General features: G+C 32.8%; 1 protein-coding gene across 2 annotated transcripts in view; it reads left to right on the top strand.

Moving 5' to 3' along the window:
• The window catches only part of LOC143255592 (vesicular integral-membrane protein VIP36), a 58882-nt gene that overhangs the window by 15541 nt on the left and 24775 nt on the right, over window positions 1-18566 (top strand). For both annotated transcript variants that reach the window (XM_076511476.1, XM_076511475.1), the window contains exons 2-3: window positions 2148-2263; window positions 4824-4938. In XM_076511476.1, coding sequence (XP_076367591.1) covers window positions 2148-2263; window positions 4824-4938 — 231 coding nt within the window. The remainder of the gene's footprint in view (window positions 1-2147; window positions 2264-4823; window positions 4939-18566) is intronic.

The raw sequence follows: 18566 nt of genomic DNA on the forward strand, positions 1-18566 counted from the left end.
TTCCCTATCATTGCTTGTTATTGGGCAACATTACCAACCACATTTTGTTTTTCCTGTTACTACCATGTTTTTTTTAATTTATCTGTCCTTCCCATTTTGTGTAAGTTCTTCTTTTTGTATTTACCTCCTTGTCCTACTCCCATGCCTGTCTGGTACCTTAGTGTAGTTTTGTATACTCTTAGGTTTGCTCAGTTTAAGCTGTTAGTTTCATGTTTCATACACCATCTTTCTCAGAAAACATTATTCTTCTCATCTAGGATTATCATTGTTAAAACGTATATGCTACAAGTGCTTTCTCTACTCTCTTTTGCCATACGTCTTTATGTCAACTGGACATTTCTTCCCAAGAATTAAGCAGCTTGGAAAGATGATTATTTTTCTCTTTCATCTCTCTTCCTTCAATTTCTATTGTTTTTCTCTTTCATCTTTTTCCTTCAATTTCTTTCTTACCTCTGTACTTTTTCAGACTTGGATCCCCTTCTGTGCAACTGACTTGACAAATGTGATGATTGACCTTATGTTAAAGATGATCTAGTAAAAGGCAGGAATACCACTGATATAATGAGCATCAACTTGAATGACAATAGTTTGTAGAAATCCTACAAAAATGTAGGCATTGGAATAATTGGTGAAAATATGATTCACCTACTTCACAGGAAGAAGGAAATTAGTGACAGAAATATTTTGAAATTTTGTATGGATTGTAGGAAAATATTAGTGAAAGTTGTGAAAATATTGCAAGGTAAATGTCTATTAAAATACAGAATATTGAGGAATATGAACTGTTTGTATCTAAGAAAAGTGGCAAGGTATGCAAACACAGCTCAGAAGCATTTTAAGAGGGGTATGAAGATACTGTTTGAAGTATGTAGAGCTCAAGAACAAGATTGTGACAAACTTTTGTCTATACTAAGATTTCCTTTTGACTGTAGTGAAGGAAAACCACTTTTTCTTCAAGAAGTATAACCCAGCTGTGAAGCTAGACAGTTTCCTCTATATTCAGCTTGTTGCATATAATTATTCTGACTTTGATCAGTCAAGAAAATGCGGTAGTGTTTGTCACATGGCCAAGCATCTGTGGAGTTAGACTTCTTAATTAACAAATAGCTGATGAATAATAATCCCTCCACTGCAGAACTTGTTGCTTGATGTATTGTGGTGCATCACATCAAGACTATTGGAGGTGTTTTGAATGTGAGGACTGACAAGTCACAGAGGCTCTCTTGTAAGTCAGCTAAGCAGAAATATTATGTCTACTTTGAAGAAAACAAAAAGGAGATCTAGAAGAAGTGAGGAAATAAGAAAAGAAAGATAAAAGAGGGAATTCTGAAAAAAAGAAATTGGAGGATGAAATGGCAAAACTAGAAAAAATTCAAAGTTATTAGAACAGTAAATTATGAAGAGGCCTGATTTAACTGGCATGATAAAATTGCCAAACCTTTTTTTATTATTTAATCTTGCATGTTATTTTTGAATGTTTATATTTGACTACAGTCTATATTATCTGTTAATTAAATCTTTCAGTGGTTCTATGTAAAGGTAATCCTTGTTGAATGTAGATGTACTTTAATTTTTTGATGGCAGTTTCTTTCAGCAAGAGTATTTGAAATTAAGGTTGTAGGTTATGGAATAGTCTTTGAAAAATGCTTGAAATTTTTCATTCAGATCCAGTGTGAACCTGGTGTAAACTGAACTAAGTTAGTGAAGTATAATTTTTCATCAATGTTATTTTATGCCACAACAAATTAGGATTAAGAAAAGAACATTTAAATTGTTTTTTTGTTTCAACACTATGTATTATTAGCTATCATTTTATTATTTTCTTAAATTAATTTGCTTATTATTTTGAAGAGCTAGCAAACCAAGGTTCTAGATCATATGTAATGACCTCAGAATAAATTGGGAAATAATACATAATTAATTATTAATAAGACCTTAATGAGAGAAAAAACAAACAAAAGTAGAATGATAACATGTTAACCACTGTAAGTCTGTTATATAAAATGCCAACAAGGCTTTTCACTCAGTGTTAGGGCTTTTTAATCTAGTCGATATACAACAGATACAATTGCTGTTTTAGAAAAATTTTGATTAATTTATTTGAAAAGAAAAAGTATAGTAAATATGACTTTTATTTTGTTATTCAGGATCAGGTATGACAGTTCCAAACTGGGATTTTGTTGGAAGTACTATGGTAACAAGTAATTACATCAGACTTACAGCTGATGAACAGAGTAGAACTGGGGCTATCTGGAATAAAGTGGTAATCATTCTTATTAAAGCTATTTATGTTTCAAAAGTAAACATGATTTTTATATGCATTTTTGTTTTTTAAAAGTCCAACTTTATGTAAAATTAGTTTGTTTTAGTATGAAGTTACATTATACATTGTATGCATGTTTTAATGAGAGTGCACATGCCTTTTAATCATTCATGCTTTGAAGGTGTTTTTTCTGTTATATATAATTATAAATGGACTTTGTTTTTAAATAATTTTCCTCAGTTATTTTAAACTATCCTTGCTCTCATTTTATATTAAAACTTCTGTGGATCCCTATTTATTAAAGCTGTAAAAAAAGGTATTTTTCACCTTTCATCCACCAGATGTAAAACTTGCACTTTGAACCAAATATTTCAATCTTGGACTCATTTGTGTGTAACATCCTTTTCCAATCATTAGCAGTCCGATTTTTGCATTTAGTAAATTTCAGTCTCTTCACAGTACTTGAAGAATGAAGTAAATGTTTTATAACTGCTACATGACCAGGTCTTCTTGATACTGTAGATCTTGACATTTTGTGTCATTTAGTACATGGTCATTTATCTCATGCTTGAGATCAGTGGCAGTCTTCCTTCTATTCCTAAGGCTGCATAAATGAAGATACTGAACATCAGTTTCCTTGAGTTTAGGAGCTCTACCTCCTCCTTTCCTACTTTCATATTTACCTGTCTTGGTCTTACTATCTAAGGTGTACTTGACAGTGTTTGGAGAACATTTCAAGCCGAGCAATTTGTCGGGAAGTCCAACTAGCATCACAAAACTTTTATATGACCTTTCTGCTATACTGGCAGTTTGTTATACTTTATGGGCCATGGCATGACAATACAACTTAATATATATTGTTATACACTGTTGCTATCAAGTTTTATTTGTGGAGTGCTATTAAATTGATTTCTTCTGACATATACCAATATCATATGCTAGCTTCTTTTCATATAGTTAAGACACTGCATTGGTATCATGACTTATTTTATACTCTAAATTTCATCATTATGTGCATTCAAGTAAATGTTTATGAAATGCCCTCAGTACAAGTATATGAGAATTCTAAATAAAGAATAACTATTCTCATCATGGCTCAAATATTCAGTTGCCAATAGGAATTAATGAAGCATTACCATGGTGTTGAAATTTACATTCTGGAATGGCATGGAAGAATTAGCCCCATAAGGTGAAAAAAAAAAAAATGATAGAATATTCTCATGCCCTAATGCTTTTGCACATGACTGCACCTTGAGAAACTGAAAAGGTATTTTGCTGTGTACCCAGTTTCCTTGGACAACTTTTTTATGAAAATATCCTTTGATTTTGAAGTGTGGCTGGTAGGTTAACCTTCTTCAATTTCAAATCTCTGTTTATCATATTGTTAATGGTATCAGGAGATATGTCCAGCTACATCACAGTGTCATTTTGTGCATGCGGTTTCACTGTCATAATCAGAGTTTTCATTTTGTAGATTGAGTATAGCCTCAGGTTGTCATTAAGTCAGTTTTCAAACTTGTTGCAATCCTAAAGGCTTTACGTCATTTAAAAATATTTATGCATGCATCTCTTCCTTACTTATGGCTATTAAACTTGTACTATGTTACAATAATAAGTGTACCTATAGTGACATTGCAGTGTTCATTGTTTGTAAATTTGCAGTGAATGAAATATTTAAGTATGGCACCTGTGATGTTGCAGTTTGCATCTCACAACACATGCATAAAGTTTTCATATAAAGTGCAATAAACTTTCATTAGTTGTTGTTGAAGAGAGCACCCATATTGTATAATTATTGTTTGAAAAAATGATTGGGATTTATTAATAAAAAATACAAGATTTTTTTTAACAAGTGTTTTCTAAAGACTGCATTCCCAACTTTATAAAGCCTCTTAAAATTCCAGGTCTACATTTTATTTTGTTCTTGAGAGAATGATTGTTTGGATGGTATTAGAAAGCTTAACCTCTACTTCACGAAATATACAGGTCAAACCAAAAGCACACATAGTAGCTTTTATTTCAAGGTTCAGCAAGTTGAAAAATATTTTTACTCTACCTGATTTCTGGTATTCGATTTTTGTCTGATATTTAAGACATGAAAACTTGTTCTCTAAAGTCTGAATGAAACTGAAATTAAAATTTGTTTAAAAACAGTACCTACAGTAAAGTTGTTTAATTGCAATACTTCTAGGTTCATGGATTTAAAATTTATCTGAAATTCCAAATTTTTGTGAGAAATTTGAAAATCTATCCAACAAGAAAAATTTATTAAAATGCAAGAAAATGCATACTTTATTTCTCCATAAAAATATCAAAGTAAGTATTTAAGCATCGTATTTGTGTAATATTAATTTATTGTGTGTTGTATCCATTAAATTTTTTTCAAAGTAAGTTTATAGGTAGCTTATTACTTAAGCATGTTTGATTAAAGCTAAAGGTAATTTTAAAATTTGAACATTGTTTAACTTTACAGAATTCTAATTTTTTATGAAGATGAAAAGTATATTAAACTTAGTTAAATAATCTTTTAAAAAATTATCAACTAATATATTTTTCACAGCCCTGTTTTGTAAGGAATTGGGAATTACAAGTTCACTTCAAAGTTCATGGTCAAGGAAAAGATCTTTTTGGTGATGGTTTAGCTATATGGTATGCCAAAGAATCTCTTCAGATGGGTAGGCACATTTTCTTAATCTTTTTTTATGTTATTTATGAATTTTCAACTAATTCAGGACTTAATTGATGTTTGAATTGTTGTTGTGGTGAATAACATAACAAGAACTCCTTGCTAATATTACAACTAAGAATGGAAGAAACCAAATGTTTAAAGTAAATCATTTAGTTCATAAAGATCCTCCCTTCCATGTATGATAGTAACAACAGTTTATTGCAACATAAATAATTGAAAATTAATGTGTGTTTAATGTAACCAAATGTATTTAAGCAAAAAAATCAAAACAATAAAAGGGGAATTTAAAATTGATCTGTATTTAAAACCTGTTATTTTTTACCAGTAACTTAACATTTTCTGGGTGGGAGTGGGGCCAATGATATTCTATATCCCTATGTGCACAAGTGTACATGTTGCAACATTTCACAGTTATGTTTAACTTTATTATTACTGCATCTCAATAACCTTGGTATCAACATGATACTTCCTCTTACATACTGGCTTTTAATGATTAAAGATATCTGTGTATGCTCATCTTTTGTGCCTGCCACTAGCCTTCATGCTCTTATCTATTTCCATATATTTAACTCTCTTGGTATGACTTTTAATACACTTTGTATATCTTCACAAAATTTGGCAAATTTTATAATGAAGTAAGTTTAGTAAAGATCTCTCTAGGAATATATACACTATATGGCCAAAAGTATATGGACACCCCTTCTAATTAGTGGGTTTGGCTATTTCTGCCATGCCCATTGCTAACAGGTGCATAAAATCAAGCATATAGCCATGCAGTCTCCATAGACAAACACTGGCAGTAGAATTGGTCGTACTGAAGAGCTCAGTGACTTTCAATGTGGCACTATCATAGGATGCCACCTTTCTAACAAGTCAGTTTGTCAAATTTCTGCCCTGATAGAGCTGCCCTGGTCAACTGTCAGTGCTTTTATTGTGAATTGGAAACATCTAGGAGCAATAACAGCCTAGCCATGAAGGAGTAGGCCACATAAGCTCACAGAACAGGATTGCTGAGTGCTGAAGCGTATTGCACATAAAAAGCATCTGTCCACAGTTGCAACACTCACTACTGAGTTCCAAACTGCCTCTGGAAGCAACATCAGCACAAGAACTGTTTGTTGGGAGCTTCATGAAATGGGTTTCCACAGCCAAGTAGCAGCACACATGCTTAAGATTATCATACATAATGCCAAGCATTTGCTGAAGTAGTGTAAAGCACACTGCCATTGCACTCTGAAGCAGTGTAAATGTGTTCTCTAGAGTGATGAATCACACTTCACTATTTGGCAGTCTGATGGAAGAATGTGGGTTTGGTGGATGCCAGGAGAATGCTACCTGCCTGAATGCATAGTGCCAACTGTAAAGTTTTGTGGAAGAGGAATAATGGTCTGGGGTTGTTTTTCGTGGTTTGGGCTCTTTAGTTCCAGTGCAGGGAAATCTTAATGCTATAGAATACAATGACATTCTAGAGAATTATGGCCTTCCAACTTTATGGCAGCAGTTTGGGGAAGGCCCTGTTTTGTGTCAGCATGATAATGCCCCTGTGCACAAAGCGAGGTCCATAAAGACATGGTTTGCCAAGGTTGGTGTGGAAGAACTTGACTGGCCTGCACAGAGCCCTGACCTCAATCTCATCAAACACCTTTAGGATGAATTGAAATGCTGACTGTGAGCCAGGCTTTTCACTAGATTTTGGAACATAGCTGCAGGGATTTGCTCCTATTCAACCACAAGAGCATTAATAAGGTCAGGAGAGAAAAATTTCAAGATTTTAGCTGAATAACCTATAAAACTTCCTTAATAAATTTCAAACATTTTGATTTTAATAAAACTATATTTTAACTGCCATAGCTTTATATAAAGGTTGGTCAGTTTAACACTTTTGCAACAGGTTTGGTGTAACATGCATGAGTTTCTTTACACATTTGTATACATTAAATATTTACACTAACATTTGATACAGTATGTATATCTTCAAAATAGGGCAGATTTTAGTAAATATTACAAATTTTTGTACACAAAAAATCAAATTTTTTAATGAAACATTTTTACTGAAAACTTATTTGTTACAATATCAAGTCTCTTTCATTGCAAGTAAGGTGTGAAGTGATTTTATGTTATGATTAAAAAACTGTTATCATCCCCAAAATCTCAACTGTTATTTGTGTAAACTCTGAAACATCCTAAATACATTTCAAATGTTTTTTTTCCAGTATTTTAAAAAATACTTCAGCTGCAGTTTTCTTGTCACATGATCCACATACTATGAAAACTTGACATTTGCAGGGGCTATATTGAAACAAAGACTTCTCATGTACATGAGTGTCTAGAGGGCAATGAATGACTGTATGAACTACTAAAATGTCAGATACAAAGTATTCATTATAATGTGTGTTGGTGGTAATATCTGTAGTTAGTGATAAGGCAGGGAAAATGGAAAATAAGATATAAATGTTTAGCTTTGAAAAACTTTTGATATACATTTAGTATTATGCATAATATTTAGACCATCATAAATGTATAATTGATATATGTTTATGAGGTTCTAGAAATGAAATATGAATTATTCAAAATATAATTGCAAATAGCTATAGGAAATAAATTTTTCTTTAGAAGACTTCTTGTCAAATTTCAAATTTTTTTTATCAGTTTGATTTTTGGAAAGACATTTCATAAGAGATATGCCATCTACTTATTATCTAAGCAGGTTTCCTAATAAGGTTTAATAATTCACTAAAACAACACAGAATAATAACATCCAAAAAGCAGACAGTGTCCAATAAATATTACAATTTTTCTTACTTTGTAACTATTCAACAATAAACTCTTAAAACATTGATTAAATTAGATGAAGTTTTAAGAGTTTTTTTCTTGCTTTGTAACTATGCAACAATAAACTCTTAAAACTTCATCTAATTTAATCAGTGTGTTTCCTTTATGGATCAAGTTTGAACTGAAAGCAAAATCTATAATTCCCTTTAGAGAATACAATGTAATATAATATATTATTTGATATATGAAACCCTTGGCTTCCTATTGGCTTTAAGAAAGTATGGTATTGAATGTCAAAGAAAACTAATTTTAGTTTCTGAAAGAAAGGATCTAACAGATGGACATAGCAAGAGGGATCCAATTGTCTATTTCATGACTCTACATGTAACCAAAATATGATTGAAGACTGTGAAGAGTATGCCTTGCCTGAACAATGACAATATTATTTATGGTAATTTACATTAAATTTCATATTTTTTGGAATACTGATAAATAAATTAGAGAAGAGGGCATGCCTAAAGAGCAAATGGCACAATTTGTACTGATGGAAATTGAGGATTCTTTTTACTATTGCCTTATAATGTAAGAACTTAAAACATATATATTATTAAAATATGGATTATTATGTATTTTGTATGCTATATTTATTGGTATGCTATGAAAATAACCTAGTTTAATGAAAATTTGAATGTAACTCACTAAAATTTCATAAGTTCTAAAAATGGCATCTGTGGAGAGAAGATTAACATGGTACAACTGGACTGTAACATGAAGAATTATGTGACAACTCTACACCAATAAGAATATGGCACATTCTCCTGGTGAATCTGTCTTCTCCTGGATTACAGTGTTTAACCTTACTTCTCTACTAGACACTAAAGTGATTGAATGTTTTACTTACAATGGTTTGGATTTCACATTTTGTTACTTTTGTGCTTTGTTTGTAAATATAAATGTCAAACTCCAATAATGTAATGGCTATTCAGTATGAGTTGAATTTATTTTGGGAATTTTTTAATCTTTCTAAAACAACTTGTTTTATCAAGACTTTTGTCTTGATGTACTTATCTACTCAGTTTTAGTAATGAATTAGCAATTTGTTATCACAACAACATCAACTTATACCATGAGTGTGATTTTTTTTATGGTACTTGTCTGACTGGAAATGGAGTCATATACAGGCTGGGCACTCTTTTGACCCTCAGCCAGTTCTTTCTATCCTGTTCTGGAGAAGATGGACAGTAAAACAAAGACTTGGATAGCCTTTTCCCTCATCCTTCCTTTGTTGTACAGTCACATTTAGCTGTGGTTGATGTATCTAGACCTCATAAGATTTTCTTTACTGTGTAACACAGGTTTTTCCTTTAACCTCAGTGTTGTATGATCTTCCCCTTCCTTGTTACGTGGCACACCTGCTCCCAGGTTTTTTTTTCCTCCTCTCAATATCAAGGCCCATGCTGAATATTTTATTGACCAATTCTGTTAGAGGTTAGCATGCTGCATTCTCTTTGCTCTTCTGAAGTTCATGGTTGGTCTTCCATGAGGCTTCAAATCCTTTATTAGATTTTTTAATACAAATTTGTGGTTTGAACCCTGATACCTCAGTCTTTTTCTCCCAGGCACAGCTCTTCTGCCATCCTTTAAACTTGACTTCACTCCATCGTTACCCTGAGTGGTTTTGAGGGGGATGAGTGTCTTATTGTTCTCCTTGTTGGTGAATTTGTTTTCCTTGGATCTGTCCCTACACACTTGGCTTCTTTGTTGTTTTGGAATCTTTTGGAAGACAGGTCATTCTGGTACAGGTGAATTTGCCCCCACATCTTTCAAAGACTTATGTATGTCATCCTTTTTGCATCAGTCCATTTTCAGTGGTATTCCCGAGTCCTTAGAAACTTGTATGGAGTGTGCCATCTGTATTGTTCTCTATCTGCACTTGTCACTTGCCTATCTCAATCCTCCCCTGCTACTATACCTGTATACTGTACCTCCTGGTCATTAACTATTCCTTCTGTTCAGGTTTAGGAGCAGTCACCATAGTATTTACTGCTAAACCATCTTTGTTATGGTATATATGACTTCCTGGTTGGTGCAGGACATGTAGTGGCCAGGCTTTACATTTTTGTCCAAGTATAAAGAACCTTTAATTTAGGTCCTTGAGTTCAACAAGTGTTATCAGGAGAATTATTTTTTCTTTTCCACACACCTCTTTCCTTGTCTCCTTTCCTCCTTGGGATCCAGTATCTTGCCAGTGACTGCCCAAGACAGATCAGGACTTTCTTTTCAAAGGCACTCTTGGACCTGTGATTCATTTCCTTTGAGGGTCTTATTTCTGGTTCTCCCCCCAAAAAAAAAAAAATGGAGTCACTCCTATCTCTCTAGTGAATGTTTACTCCAGGCTTGTGGATAATGGTCAATGTGTTTGATGTATACCTCCACATACCCATTTCCCCAGTATTCTATCAGTTACATTTGATAACTGGCAACTTCTAGTTCCCTCATTAGCAGTTTCTTCCTGCCACACTCATTTTTTTTTCTTATAGAAGCTGTTGGAGTGGGTTGGTTAATCAAGTTAGAGAAGTCAGTCACAATATCTTGTTCATCTTGGGGTCCTTATTCTACTCTTACCTCAGTTGTTTCACCTTCTTCAGTTCAGCTATGGTTTACGGAGCTGGTAGACCACTTCTACCCTATCCACACAGGAAGTTCTATCACTTTTGGGGACTTTGGCATATTTGAAAGCCCTTATTCCATTGGGTTGGGTCCACATGAAGGTTCTTTGGTGGGTGTCACGTAATCAATGGGACTTACCAGGAATTCCTTGGATTCTCTTATCAACTTTTATTCTTAATGTTTTTGCCTAATGGCTAAACAAAGATGGTATAATAACTGGAGCTCCTAATCATCTTCCAGACTAAGTTTACACCACCTTTTCTTTCAGATATCTTTCTGATGGGTTGAGGAGTATCATTGGATTCTCAAGGAATTTCAGGGAAGTGGAAGAGTTCATATCGGTCTCCTAGAAGTTTTGGCCTTTCAATGAACATTGGACCATTTCATTCCCTTTATGAAGAGCTAGTCAACTGTAATCCATTTTGACAATTCGGTAATGATCTGTTACGTCACTCGACAAAGAGACACCCATTCTCATTCCCTTTATTTGCAAATATTGGATCTTCTGTTCTAGGCTTATAGCTGCCATGTTCACCTTCAGAACTGCCATATTACAGATGCTCACATGGTGTGGTCCATCAATCCACAGGTCTTTCAGTGTTTATGCTCTCAGTTAGGTATGTACTAACTGGATACATTTACCACTCATTGGAACATCAAACTTCCTCTTCTTGGGTTACCAGTTCTGCATCATTCAGTATTTATAGTATGTTCTTTCAGTCATGTTTGGAAGGACTGTTACATTTATACCTATCCTTCTCACTGTCAACTTCCATCAGTCAAACCACTTCATGTTTAGTTTTTCTTCTGGTAGTGTCATTCTGGCCTGCTCAGACTTGGTTTCCATTATTACAGCCTATAAAGTTTTCACTACCATTTCTCTTAAGTTAGACATGTGCATTCCAGTTTCCATCTGTCCATTCTCACTCTTCAGGTTCATGTGTAGCTTTTGTCCTGATCCTTACAAAAACAACTTATCTTTCCACATAAGTATCATCCTATATTTTCTGTTCAGTCAGATCTTCTTCATTATCTGTGTATCAGCACAAATGGTGTGTTATTTTCCATTGGTTGCTCTGTTGTGGTCTCATTTGTTCTCGCCTCACAATCTATCATCTTTTCACTTTTTTAACAAGGCTATTGAACAATGGATTTTTGTTTGTTTTGAAGTTGAACACAAAGCTACACAGTAAACTATCTATGATCTGCCTAGCATGGGTATTAAATTCTGGTTTTTGGTGTGGTTTTTTTCTGAGTTGACCATTGCATTCTACTGGGTGGCCTTCTGTTTTTCTGAGTTCCACCATATTTTTTTCCCTTTCTTTGATCTCCCTTTTTATTTTGTTACTTTAATATCCTCTACCTTTTACCAACTTTCTTCTCTTCAAAATTTAAATCTGAATTTTGGCTTTCTCTTATTCCTTTTGAACCTTTGGTGGCTTGTTCTCTGTACCAACTTACCTTTTGAAACATATTTCCTCCTTTTTTTAAGTCTGTGGGAATCATTAGTTGGGTGTATTTGACATCAATTGATGTCTCATGCATCCTTTACACACTCATATCATCCTTTATTTATTCTTATAGGTCCTTCCTTCTCAAGACTTCAGAAGCTTGTGAGGGTAGTTTTGCATTCACCTCATTTCCTTATCCTCCATTTCTCTCTTGTATACCTGTAAAAATGCATGTAACTCCTGTGTCCAGTCTGAGTGTTAATATGTAATGTGGTATGCTCAGTTTCCTTTTGAGGTTTCCATTTCCAAATCATTATCTAGAAACCCTTACCCAGTAACCCTTGTAGATTATATTTGTCAGCTTATTTATTTGGCATATTTTTCCTTTTACTTATATGACCATTATCTTCTGTAAGTTTCTCTTAACAGATTGGTCAACTCACCATGTCCTTGGCTGCTTTTTTTTGTTGTCTGTTGGGCATGTTGGATGACTTCTCAAACTTTTATTTCAAATGATCTGTATCCTCTGGCTGTCTCCTTCTCAACTGGAGTTTGTCTGCCTCCTGTTGTAGTCTTGCATGGTACATTATAGCTATAAGTGGGTAAGTTTATTTATGAGATTTTCTATTCCTTCTTGATGGATTTCCCACAGTGGTGAGTGATGCATTTTCAAGAATACTAATTTTCAAATTCATACTGAGTAGCCAATAAGGTTATTAATGCCCATCATTGAGATGGACTTTTCCACAAGAATGCTTTTAGGTTCTTGTTCGTAATGTTGATCATCATAAATAAGCTGGTAAGTGATCTCATCCTATCATGAGCCAGACGATCCATTCCCAGCACCGGTTTTAGGTTTGCATTAATCTCTCACTTCAGTCTAAAGTGCCCTAGCCACTCTGCACCATGGGCACATTTCGCTTCAGTTAGTCAAAAACATATTCCTACCATGAATTGAGTAATCCATTCTTGGTTTCATTGGATTGGACTGGAATTAATCTTTTGACTTTAGTATGATGTGTTATGTCCATGCTATAACTATAGTATACACAATTAGTTGTTGTTTGTGCCTCTTGGCTGCCCATTTAGTGACATTGTCATTCATCAAGGGTGTAAAGTATACATGGTTCAAATATGGTGCCATCTCCCATGAGTATGTTTTATTTTCTCAGTGATGATGTACTTCATGGTTTCTGTTTAGATGCATTCTGAAGGAGGCTCATGTGGATAATTTTGCACTGGTCACTCCACCAGATCAATGTGGGATTCTAGTTTATAGGTGAAAAGAGGTAAAGTGCAGCAGTGGAAGTTATAATTTTCCAACACAGAAAATATATTTCTGATAGGTACCTTTCCTCACACTTCCCAACCATCCTCCCCACTGCCAGTTTTTTTTTTGTGAGTGCCTTATCTTGATGTGAGGCTAGGTTCTAAAATACAGGTGGAGACAGTTGCATTAGGAGAGTATTTTGTGCATCTACTGGTGGAGGGTTGTTTATGATTTTTGTATTTCTGAAATATAAAAAAGTCTCAAAACCGTATTACACAACCTTTCCCGTTTCAGCCTGTTTTTCAAAAAATATCACTCTTTCTGACAGTTATTGAATTACATATAATCAATGAAAAAAGCAGCTTTTCTTGTCACAAGATTCCTTTTATTGTTATTTCATTTTAGTTCCTATAAGTATATATTTAACCTCAGTTTTATTGTTTGCAATTGTTTTTCTATTCCAAGCAGGTAACAAAATCTTTTTAACCTACTTAAAGCACAGAAAGTCAATTAAATTACAGTAACTTTGTAGCATTCTATAATAATGCTTACTGTATTTTCTTTTTGTTCTAAAATATATTTTAAAGAAACATAAATGATTTTATGGAGATACTTGCTTCAGTGTCCTTGTTTGGCATTGTAGTGTGTCCCCTCTTAGGGCTTTATGGTGGGTTTTATTATGGATCCTCCAAATAAAACCTTAAATAAAATAGTAAAAAAATCAGTCCTTAGGTGAACGACCACCTCTTGAAGATTCTGAGCAGCAATCTTTAACCCCTATAACATCTGTTGTATCTCATTTTCTTATACTACATTTTCTTTCAGACAAACCTTTAGGGCAGATGTTTCCCTTTTTCCTTCAGAAGGGTCTAGAGGGACTTGTTGGTTCTCCAAAGTCAGTAAAGAAACTTTGATCTGTTGACAACACAGTGAACTCCTCTTGCATTCAAAAGTGATTGGGGATATACCTGTTGAGGTTACACCTCATGCCACTGCTGTGCCTGTTCCATACATGAACTATAGTCCTGTATTCAGGGCTTGGCTCTGTGGCAGTTGGTAGTGGATTTGGAGTGAGAAACGTGAAAACAAGCTTTTCCTAATAAAACCCTATATTGGACTTGGCCGTCTTGCTTCTGTAATGATTTCAAAGAGGAAGTTGTTCTAAATAGACTATGCTTTGGTCACAGTTTTTTAACTCATCATTTTCTTTTATATGGGACTGGTGCACCATTGTGTTGTCTGTGTAACACTCGGGTCGCAGTAAGCCAGATTTTACTGTCTTGCTGTCATTATGACTCTCAACAACAGCACCATTTTAAACATGTTCTGTCCCTAAATTTAATCATAATGTTAGACAGTGTTATCGGTGATGGTGACACTGTCCACCTTGGAAATGTTTTAGTTTTTTAATAGCCATTAATCTTTTTAATGCTATTTAAGGTTTTTAATTTATACATTAGACATTTTTAATGCAATTCCCTTTAAAGAATCAAATTCCATCTAGTTTGACATGAAATTGGAAAATGTCTCTAAAGTCAAATAACTTGAAATCAGGACTGGAAAGACCAACTTAAGGTGACTAATGCTGCTGTTTGAACTACTTGTTAGTCATCCTGGCAAGTTATAATTAAAATTTTGCTACAAGTCTTTTAAAACTTTTATTACTTTACTTTCTCAAAATGGTTGTAATGTTAAATAACACGGAGCCAGGACTGGAAAGGCCAACTTCAAGCGACTGATGGTGGTTTTTTAACCTACCTGCTTGTCTTCTTGGCGAGTTATGATAATTACAATTGTGCTACAGAAAGTCCTTTAGAACCTGTATTACTGTAGTTTTCCACTGTAGACTATATATAAACATTGGTTTTAATACTATTTATGTGTTTTTTCAACTTTGTTTTCTTTTGCCTTAATTTACTTTAATGAATTTTACTAAATTTACTTTAATTTTAACATTTTCTTGGATGTTTGGTGCAGATAGCCTGGCTGCTTTGTGCTATAAAACACCAAGCCAACCAAGCAACCTGTTACGATTTGCAATCATCCCAGATTTAAAAAAAGTATTATTAATTTAACTTTATATTTTTTAATTTTAATTTTTTTTATGGATATTTCTGTTACAGTTAGTGTTTTGGTAGATCAAATAAAGAGATACAATATAAAGTTTTTATTTATAAAACTTGTATTTATTCAGGAAGTTTTATTCTTTGCAAATGAAATATGAAAACTGTAAATGAAGCAGTGTTTTTTTATTTTTGCCATAAAATAAACATTCATTCAGACTGACTTCATAAATTAATTCAAAATTTTAAAAATACTTTTTGTATACAACAGAAATAATGTTTACTAAGACTTGCCAAATTTCATGAGGATATGCTTAGAGAATTGCAAATTATAGTAGTAATTATTATTTTGTATAACTTCACAGAGATGGGATAGTTCCAATAGACTGTTGCTTCTGTTTTTAAAAAAAAAGTTAATGTAAATTTATTTGGTTTTCTATACTTTTTATGTCATACATTTTTCCAAAAATTTGTTAGGAGACTGTTTTTGTAAAAAACAAAAAAATTAGTTTCTCTTAAAATTGATGATTTTATTATAGATCAGAAATGTTCTATTTTATGTTTTATTTTCAAATTGATTACATTATTCACCATGACTGACTTTGTAACAACATTGCATAAGCAAAGATTTAACAGTATTTTAGAGCCTGACCTTTCAATATTATGTAATGTCAGACTAAGTAACAGTATGTTTGCTAAAATATTTGTGATTAAGATCAATGTATGTGCAATAAATTTAGTTTATTTCAATAAATAACATTTTATGTAATTTTGAATATGATAAATGTAACTTCAGTACACAATAAAGATGTATTTGAGCCATCTGAATATTTTGTATTTGCCTGCTATAAATGAAATTAAACTTACCTGATATAAATATATAGATAATGCTTAAAAAATTATTACAATGTTCACATATCTATGATTTATTTCATGAGCCTTCTAAACTTCTGTTTTCATGTTTTTACTGGAAGGAATCTTGGTATTTTCTTATGAAACCTTAGGTTTTCTATCTTTCCACTTTATTTACTCACTATTGATGCAAATAATTTATAATAGTTTGTTACAAGGGTTGATAGGTTTTCATGCTTTAGAATTTTTGTATCAAACCAAAACAATGTGGTAGGTGTGTTGTTTAAAGACAAAACTCCTTGGAGCTGCTAAAGAATGAAGTTCAAAACCCTTGAAATAAAGTTAAAATTTCATTTTTACTTAAATTTTGAAATTTGATATTCAAGTGCTCACTTGCCATCTGATATCTGTTCACCTAGTATATTATGTTTAATACAGATAGATCCATCATATTATGAAAGCAAGTTGTATGATGATTTTCATGTTATACAGTTGTGTCATTTTAATCAAGGTCATCAAGATTGGATAGTTACAGTTACATATACAGTTGTGCATATAATTTATATGTAAGGAATATGTATTTAGTTAGTGCTGGTGCAAAGAAATATTTTTTAAATTATTCCAACTAGAGATGAGAGTTATAAGGTTGCAAAATACACTAAAAGGAAATATACTGGAGTAACACAATGTAAAGTTATAAAATGCATTAAAATAAACTGTACTAGAAAATTGTATTATAAGGTTAAAAATACACTTGAAGGAATTATACTAGGAGACCATATTACAGAGTTCTAGAATATGCTGACAGGAATTCTATAGGAAAACCAAACTTTATAGTTAAAAATACACTGACAGGAGTTATGCTGGAAAACCATATTCTGAGGTTATAGAATATGCTGACAGAATTATATTTTAGTGTATACATGAATTTAGAGAGTTATTATTGTGATTGTCTACAGATGTTTTCAATATCCTTCAACTATATTGTATTTTTGATTAACAGACATCCAAGTGTTTACCTGATCTTGAAATATTATGATGATTATTAACTGCCACCATTCTTTAGCTGGGTGTGAACTGCTGTACTGAGCATGACAGAAAGTTTGTCTTACATTCAAAATTTTATTAGACTACCTTTTGTTTATGTTATTCAATTAGTATAGCATAAAATCTCAGTTAATAATCCATATTTTAACAGCATACAAATTTCTTATATTATAAGGCAATATATAAAAATTCTAAATTTCCCCAAGTATAACACATTTTCTCTAGGTATCTTCTCAGTTTTATTTATCATTCCTTGAAAAAAAGTATGAAATTAGATGTAAATTACAGTATAATCATTATTGCCAGGACAAAGCATAATTCTTTTAGCCTTCAATTCTTAGCAGATAATATTCAATTTCACACTTGGAATACAAGCTACATTCCCATTTGAAATTTAACAACTAGCTTGGTGAATTTGTAATGGACCTTGATGCAGTTACAAAGCAAGAAAAACCATGAGAGATAGGGGAAATTGTATACTTCTTTGCACATTAGTAATCTATGTTCTATGATGCAATATTTAATTAAATAAAAATTATTTAGTGCATTACTACCATTAATACAGAAAAGTAGGGTTAAAAATCCTCAACAATTGATGGCAAAAAAAAGATTGAGCAAGTACTTCATTTCTTGTCTTTATTCTTTATTTATTGTTATAAATGTAACTAAAATGTAAAAATTGCATCTTTTTAAGTTGGCTAAGATTGGATTAGTTAAAAGAAATGATAAAATGTTTTCAGAAGGTAGCCTATGTGTTATGTAATTTGATAGGGTAACATGAGCTGTACATTTGCCAAGTAATTTAAAATTTTTTTTAGGGAATATTAGTTTAAACATGATTCAAAGGACAATAAAGTAATAACATTTAATTATAAATTCATATATACTGAAGGTCTGGCATGGCTAGGTGGGTTAAGGCATTCGACTCGTAATCTGAGGGTCACAGGTTCGAATCCCCAACACACCAGACATGCTCGCCCTTTCATCTGTGGGGGCATTATAATGTTACAGTCAATTGCACTATTTGTTGGTAAAACAGTAGCCTAAGAGTTAGCAATGGGTGGTGATGACTAGCTCTAGTCTTACATTGCTAAATTAGGGATGGCTAGCGCAGATAGCTCTTGAGTAGGTTTTAATGGATTCCAATCTATAGCTTGATTTTAAATTTAAAACAAACAAACAAATGTTCTAGTAAATGATTGACTCCAGTCTTAACTGGTCATGAATGATTTTCTGGTGATTTAGTGACTCCAGCCTTCACCTTGCCTTGAAGTATTGTGCTGATGATTAATTGATTAATAGATTCCATTCTTTCTAATTTCATTTTTTTTGTGTTACATAATGCATCTTAGCTGTGAATTCTCACTACCGGAATTTTCTAACTTCAGTAGTAGACCTCTGCAATTACTAATCAGTTACAAACAAATTACACATAATTACAATAAAGAATCTTGAATTTGAATCTCCTGCTATTTGATTTCATGGAATA

The sequence above is a fragment of the Tachypleus tridentatus genome, chromosome 7 (genome assembly GCF_004210375.1).
Source record: "Tachypleus tridentatus isolate NWPU-2018 chromosome 7, ASM421037v1, whole genome shotgun sequence".
Lineage (NCBI taxonomy): Eukaryota > Metazoa > Arthropoda > Merostomata > Xiphosura > Limulidae > Tachypleus > Tachypleus tridentatus.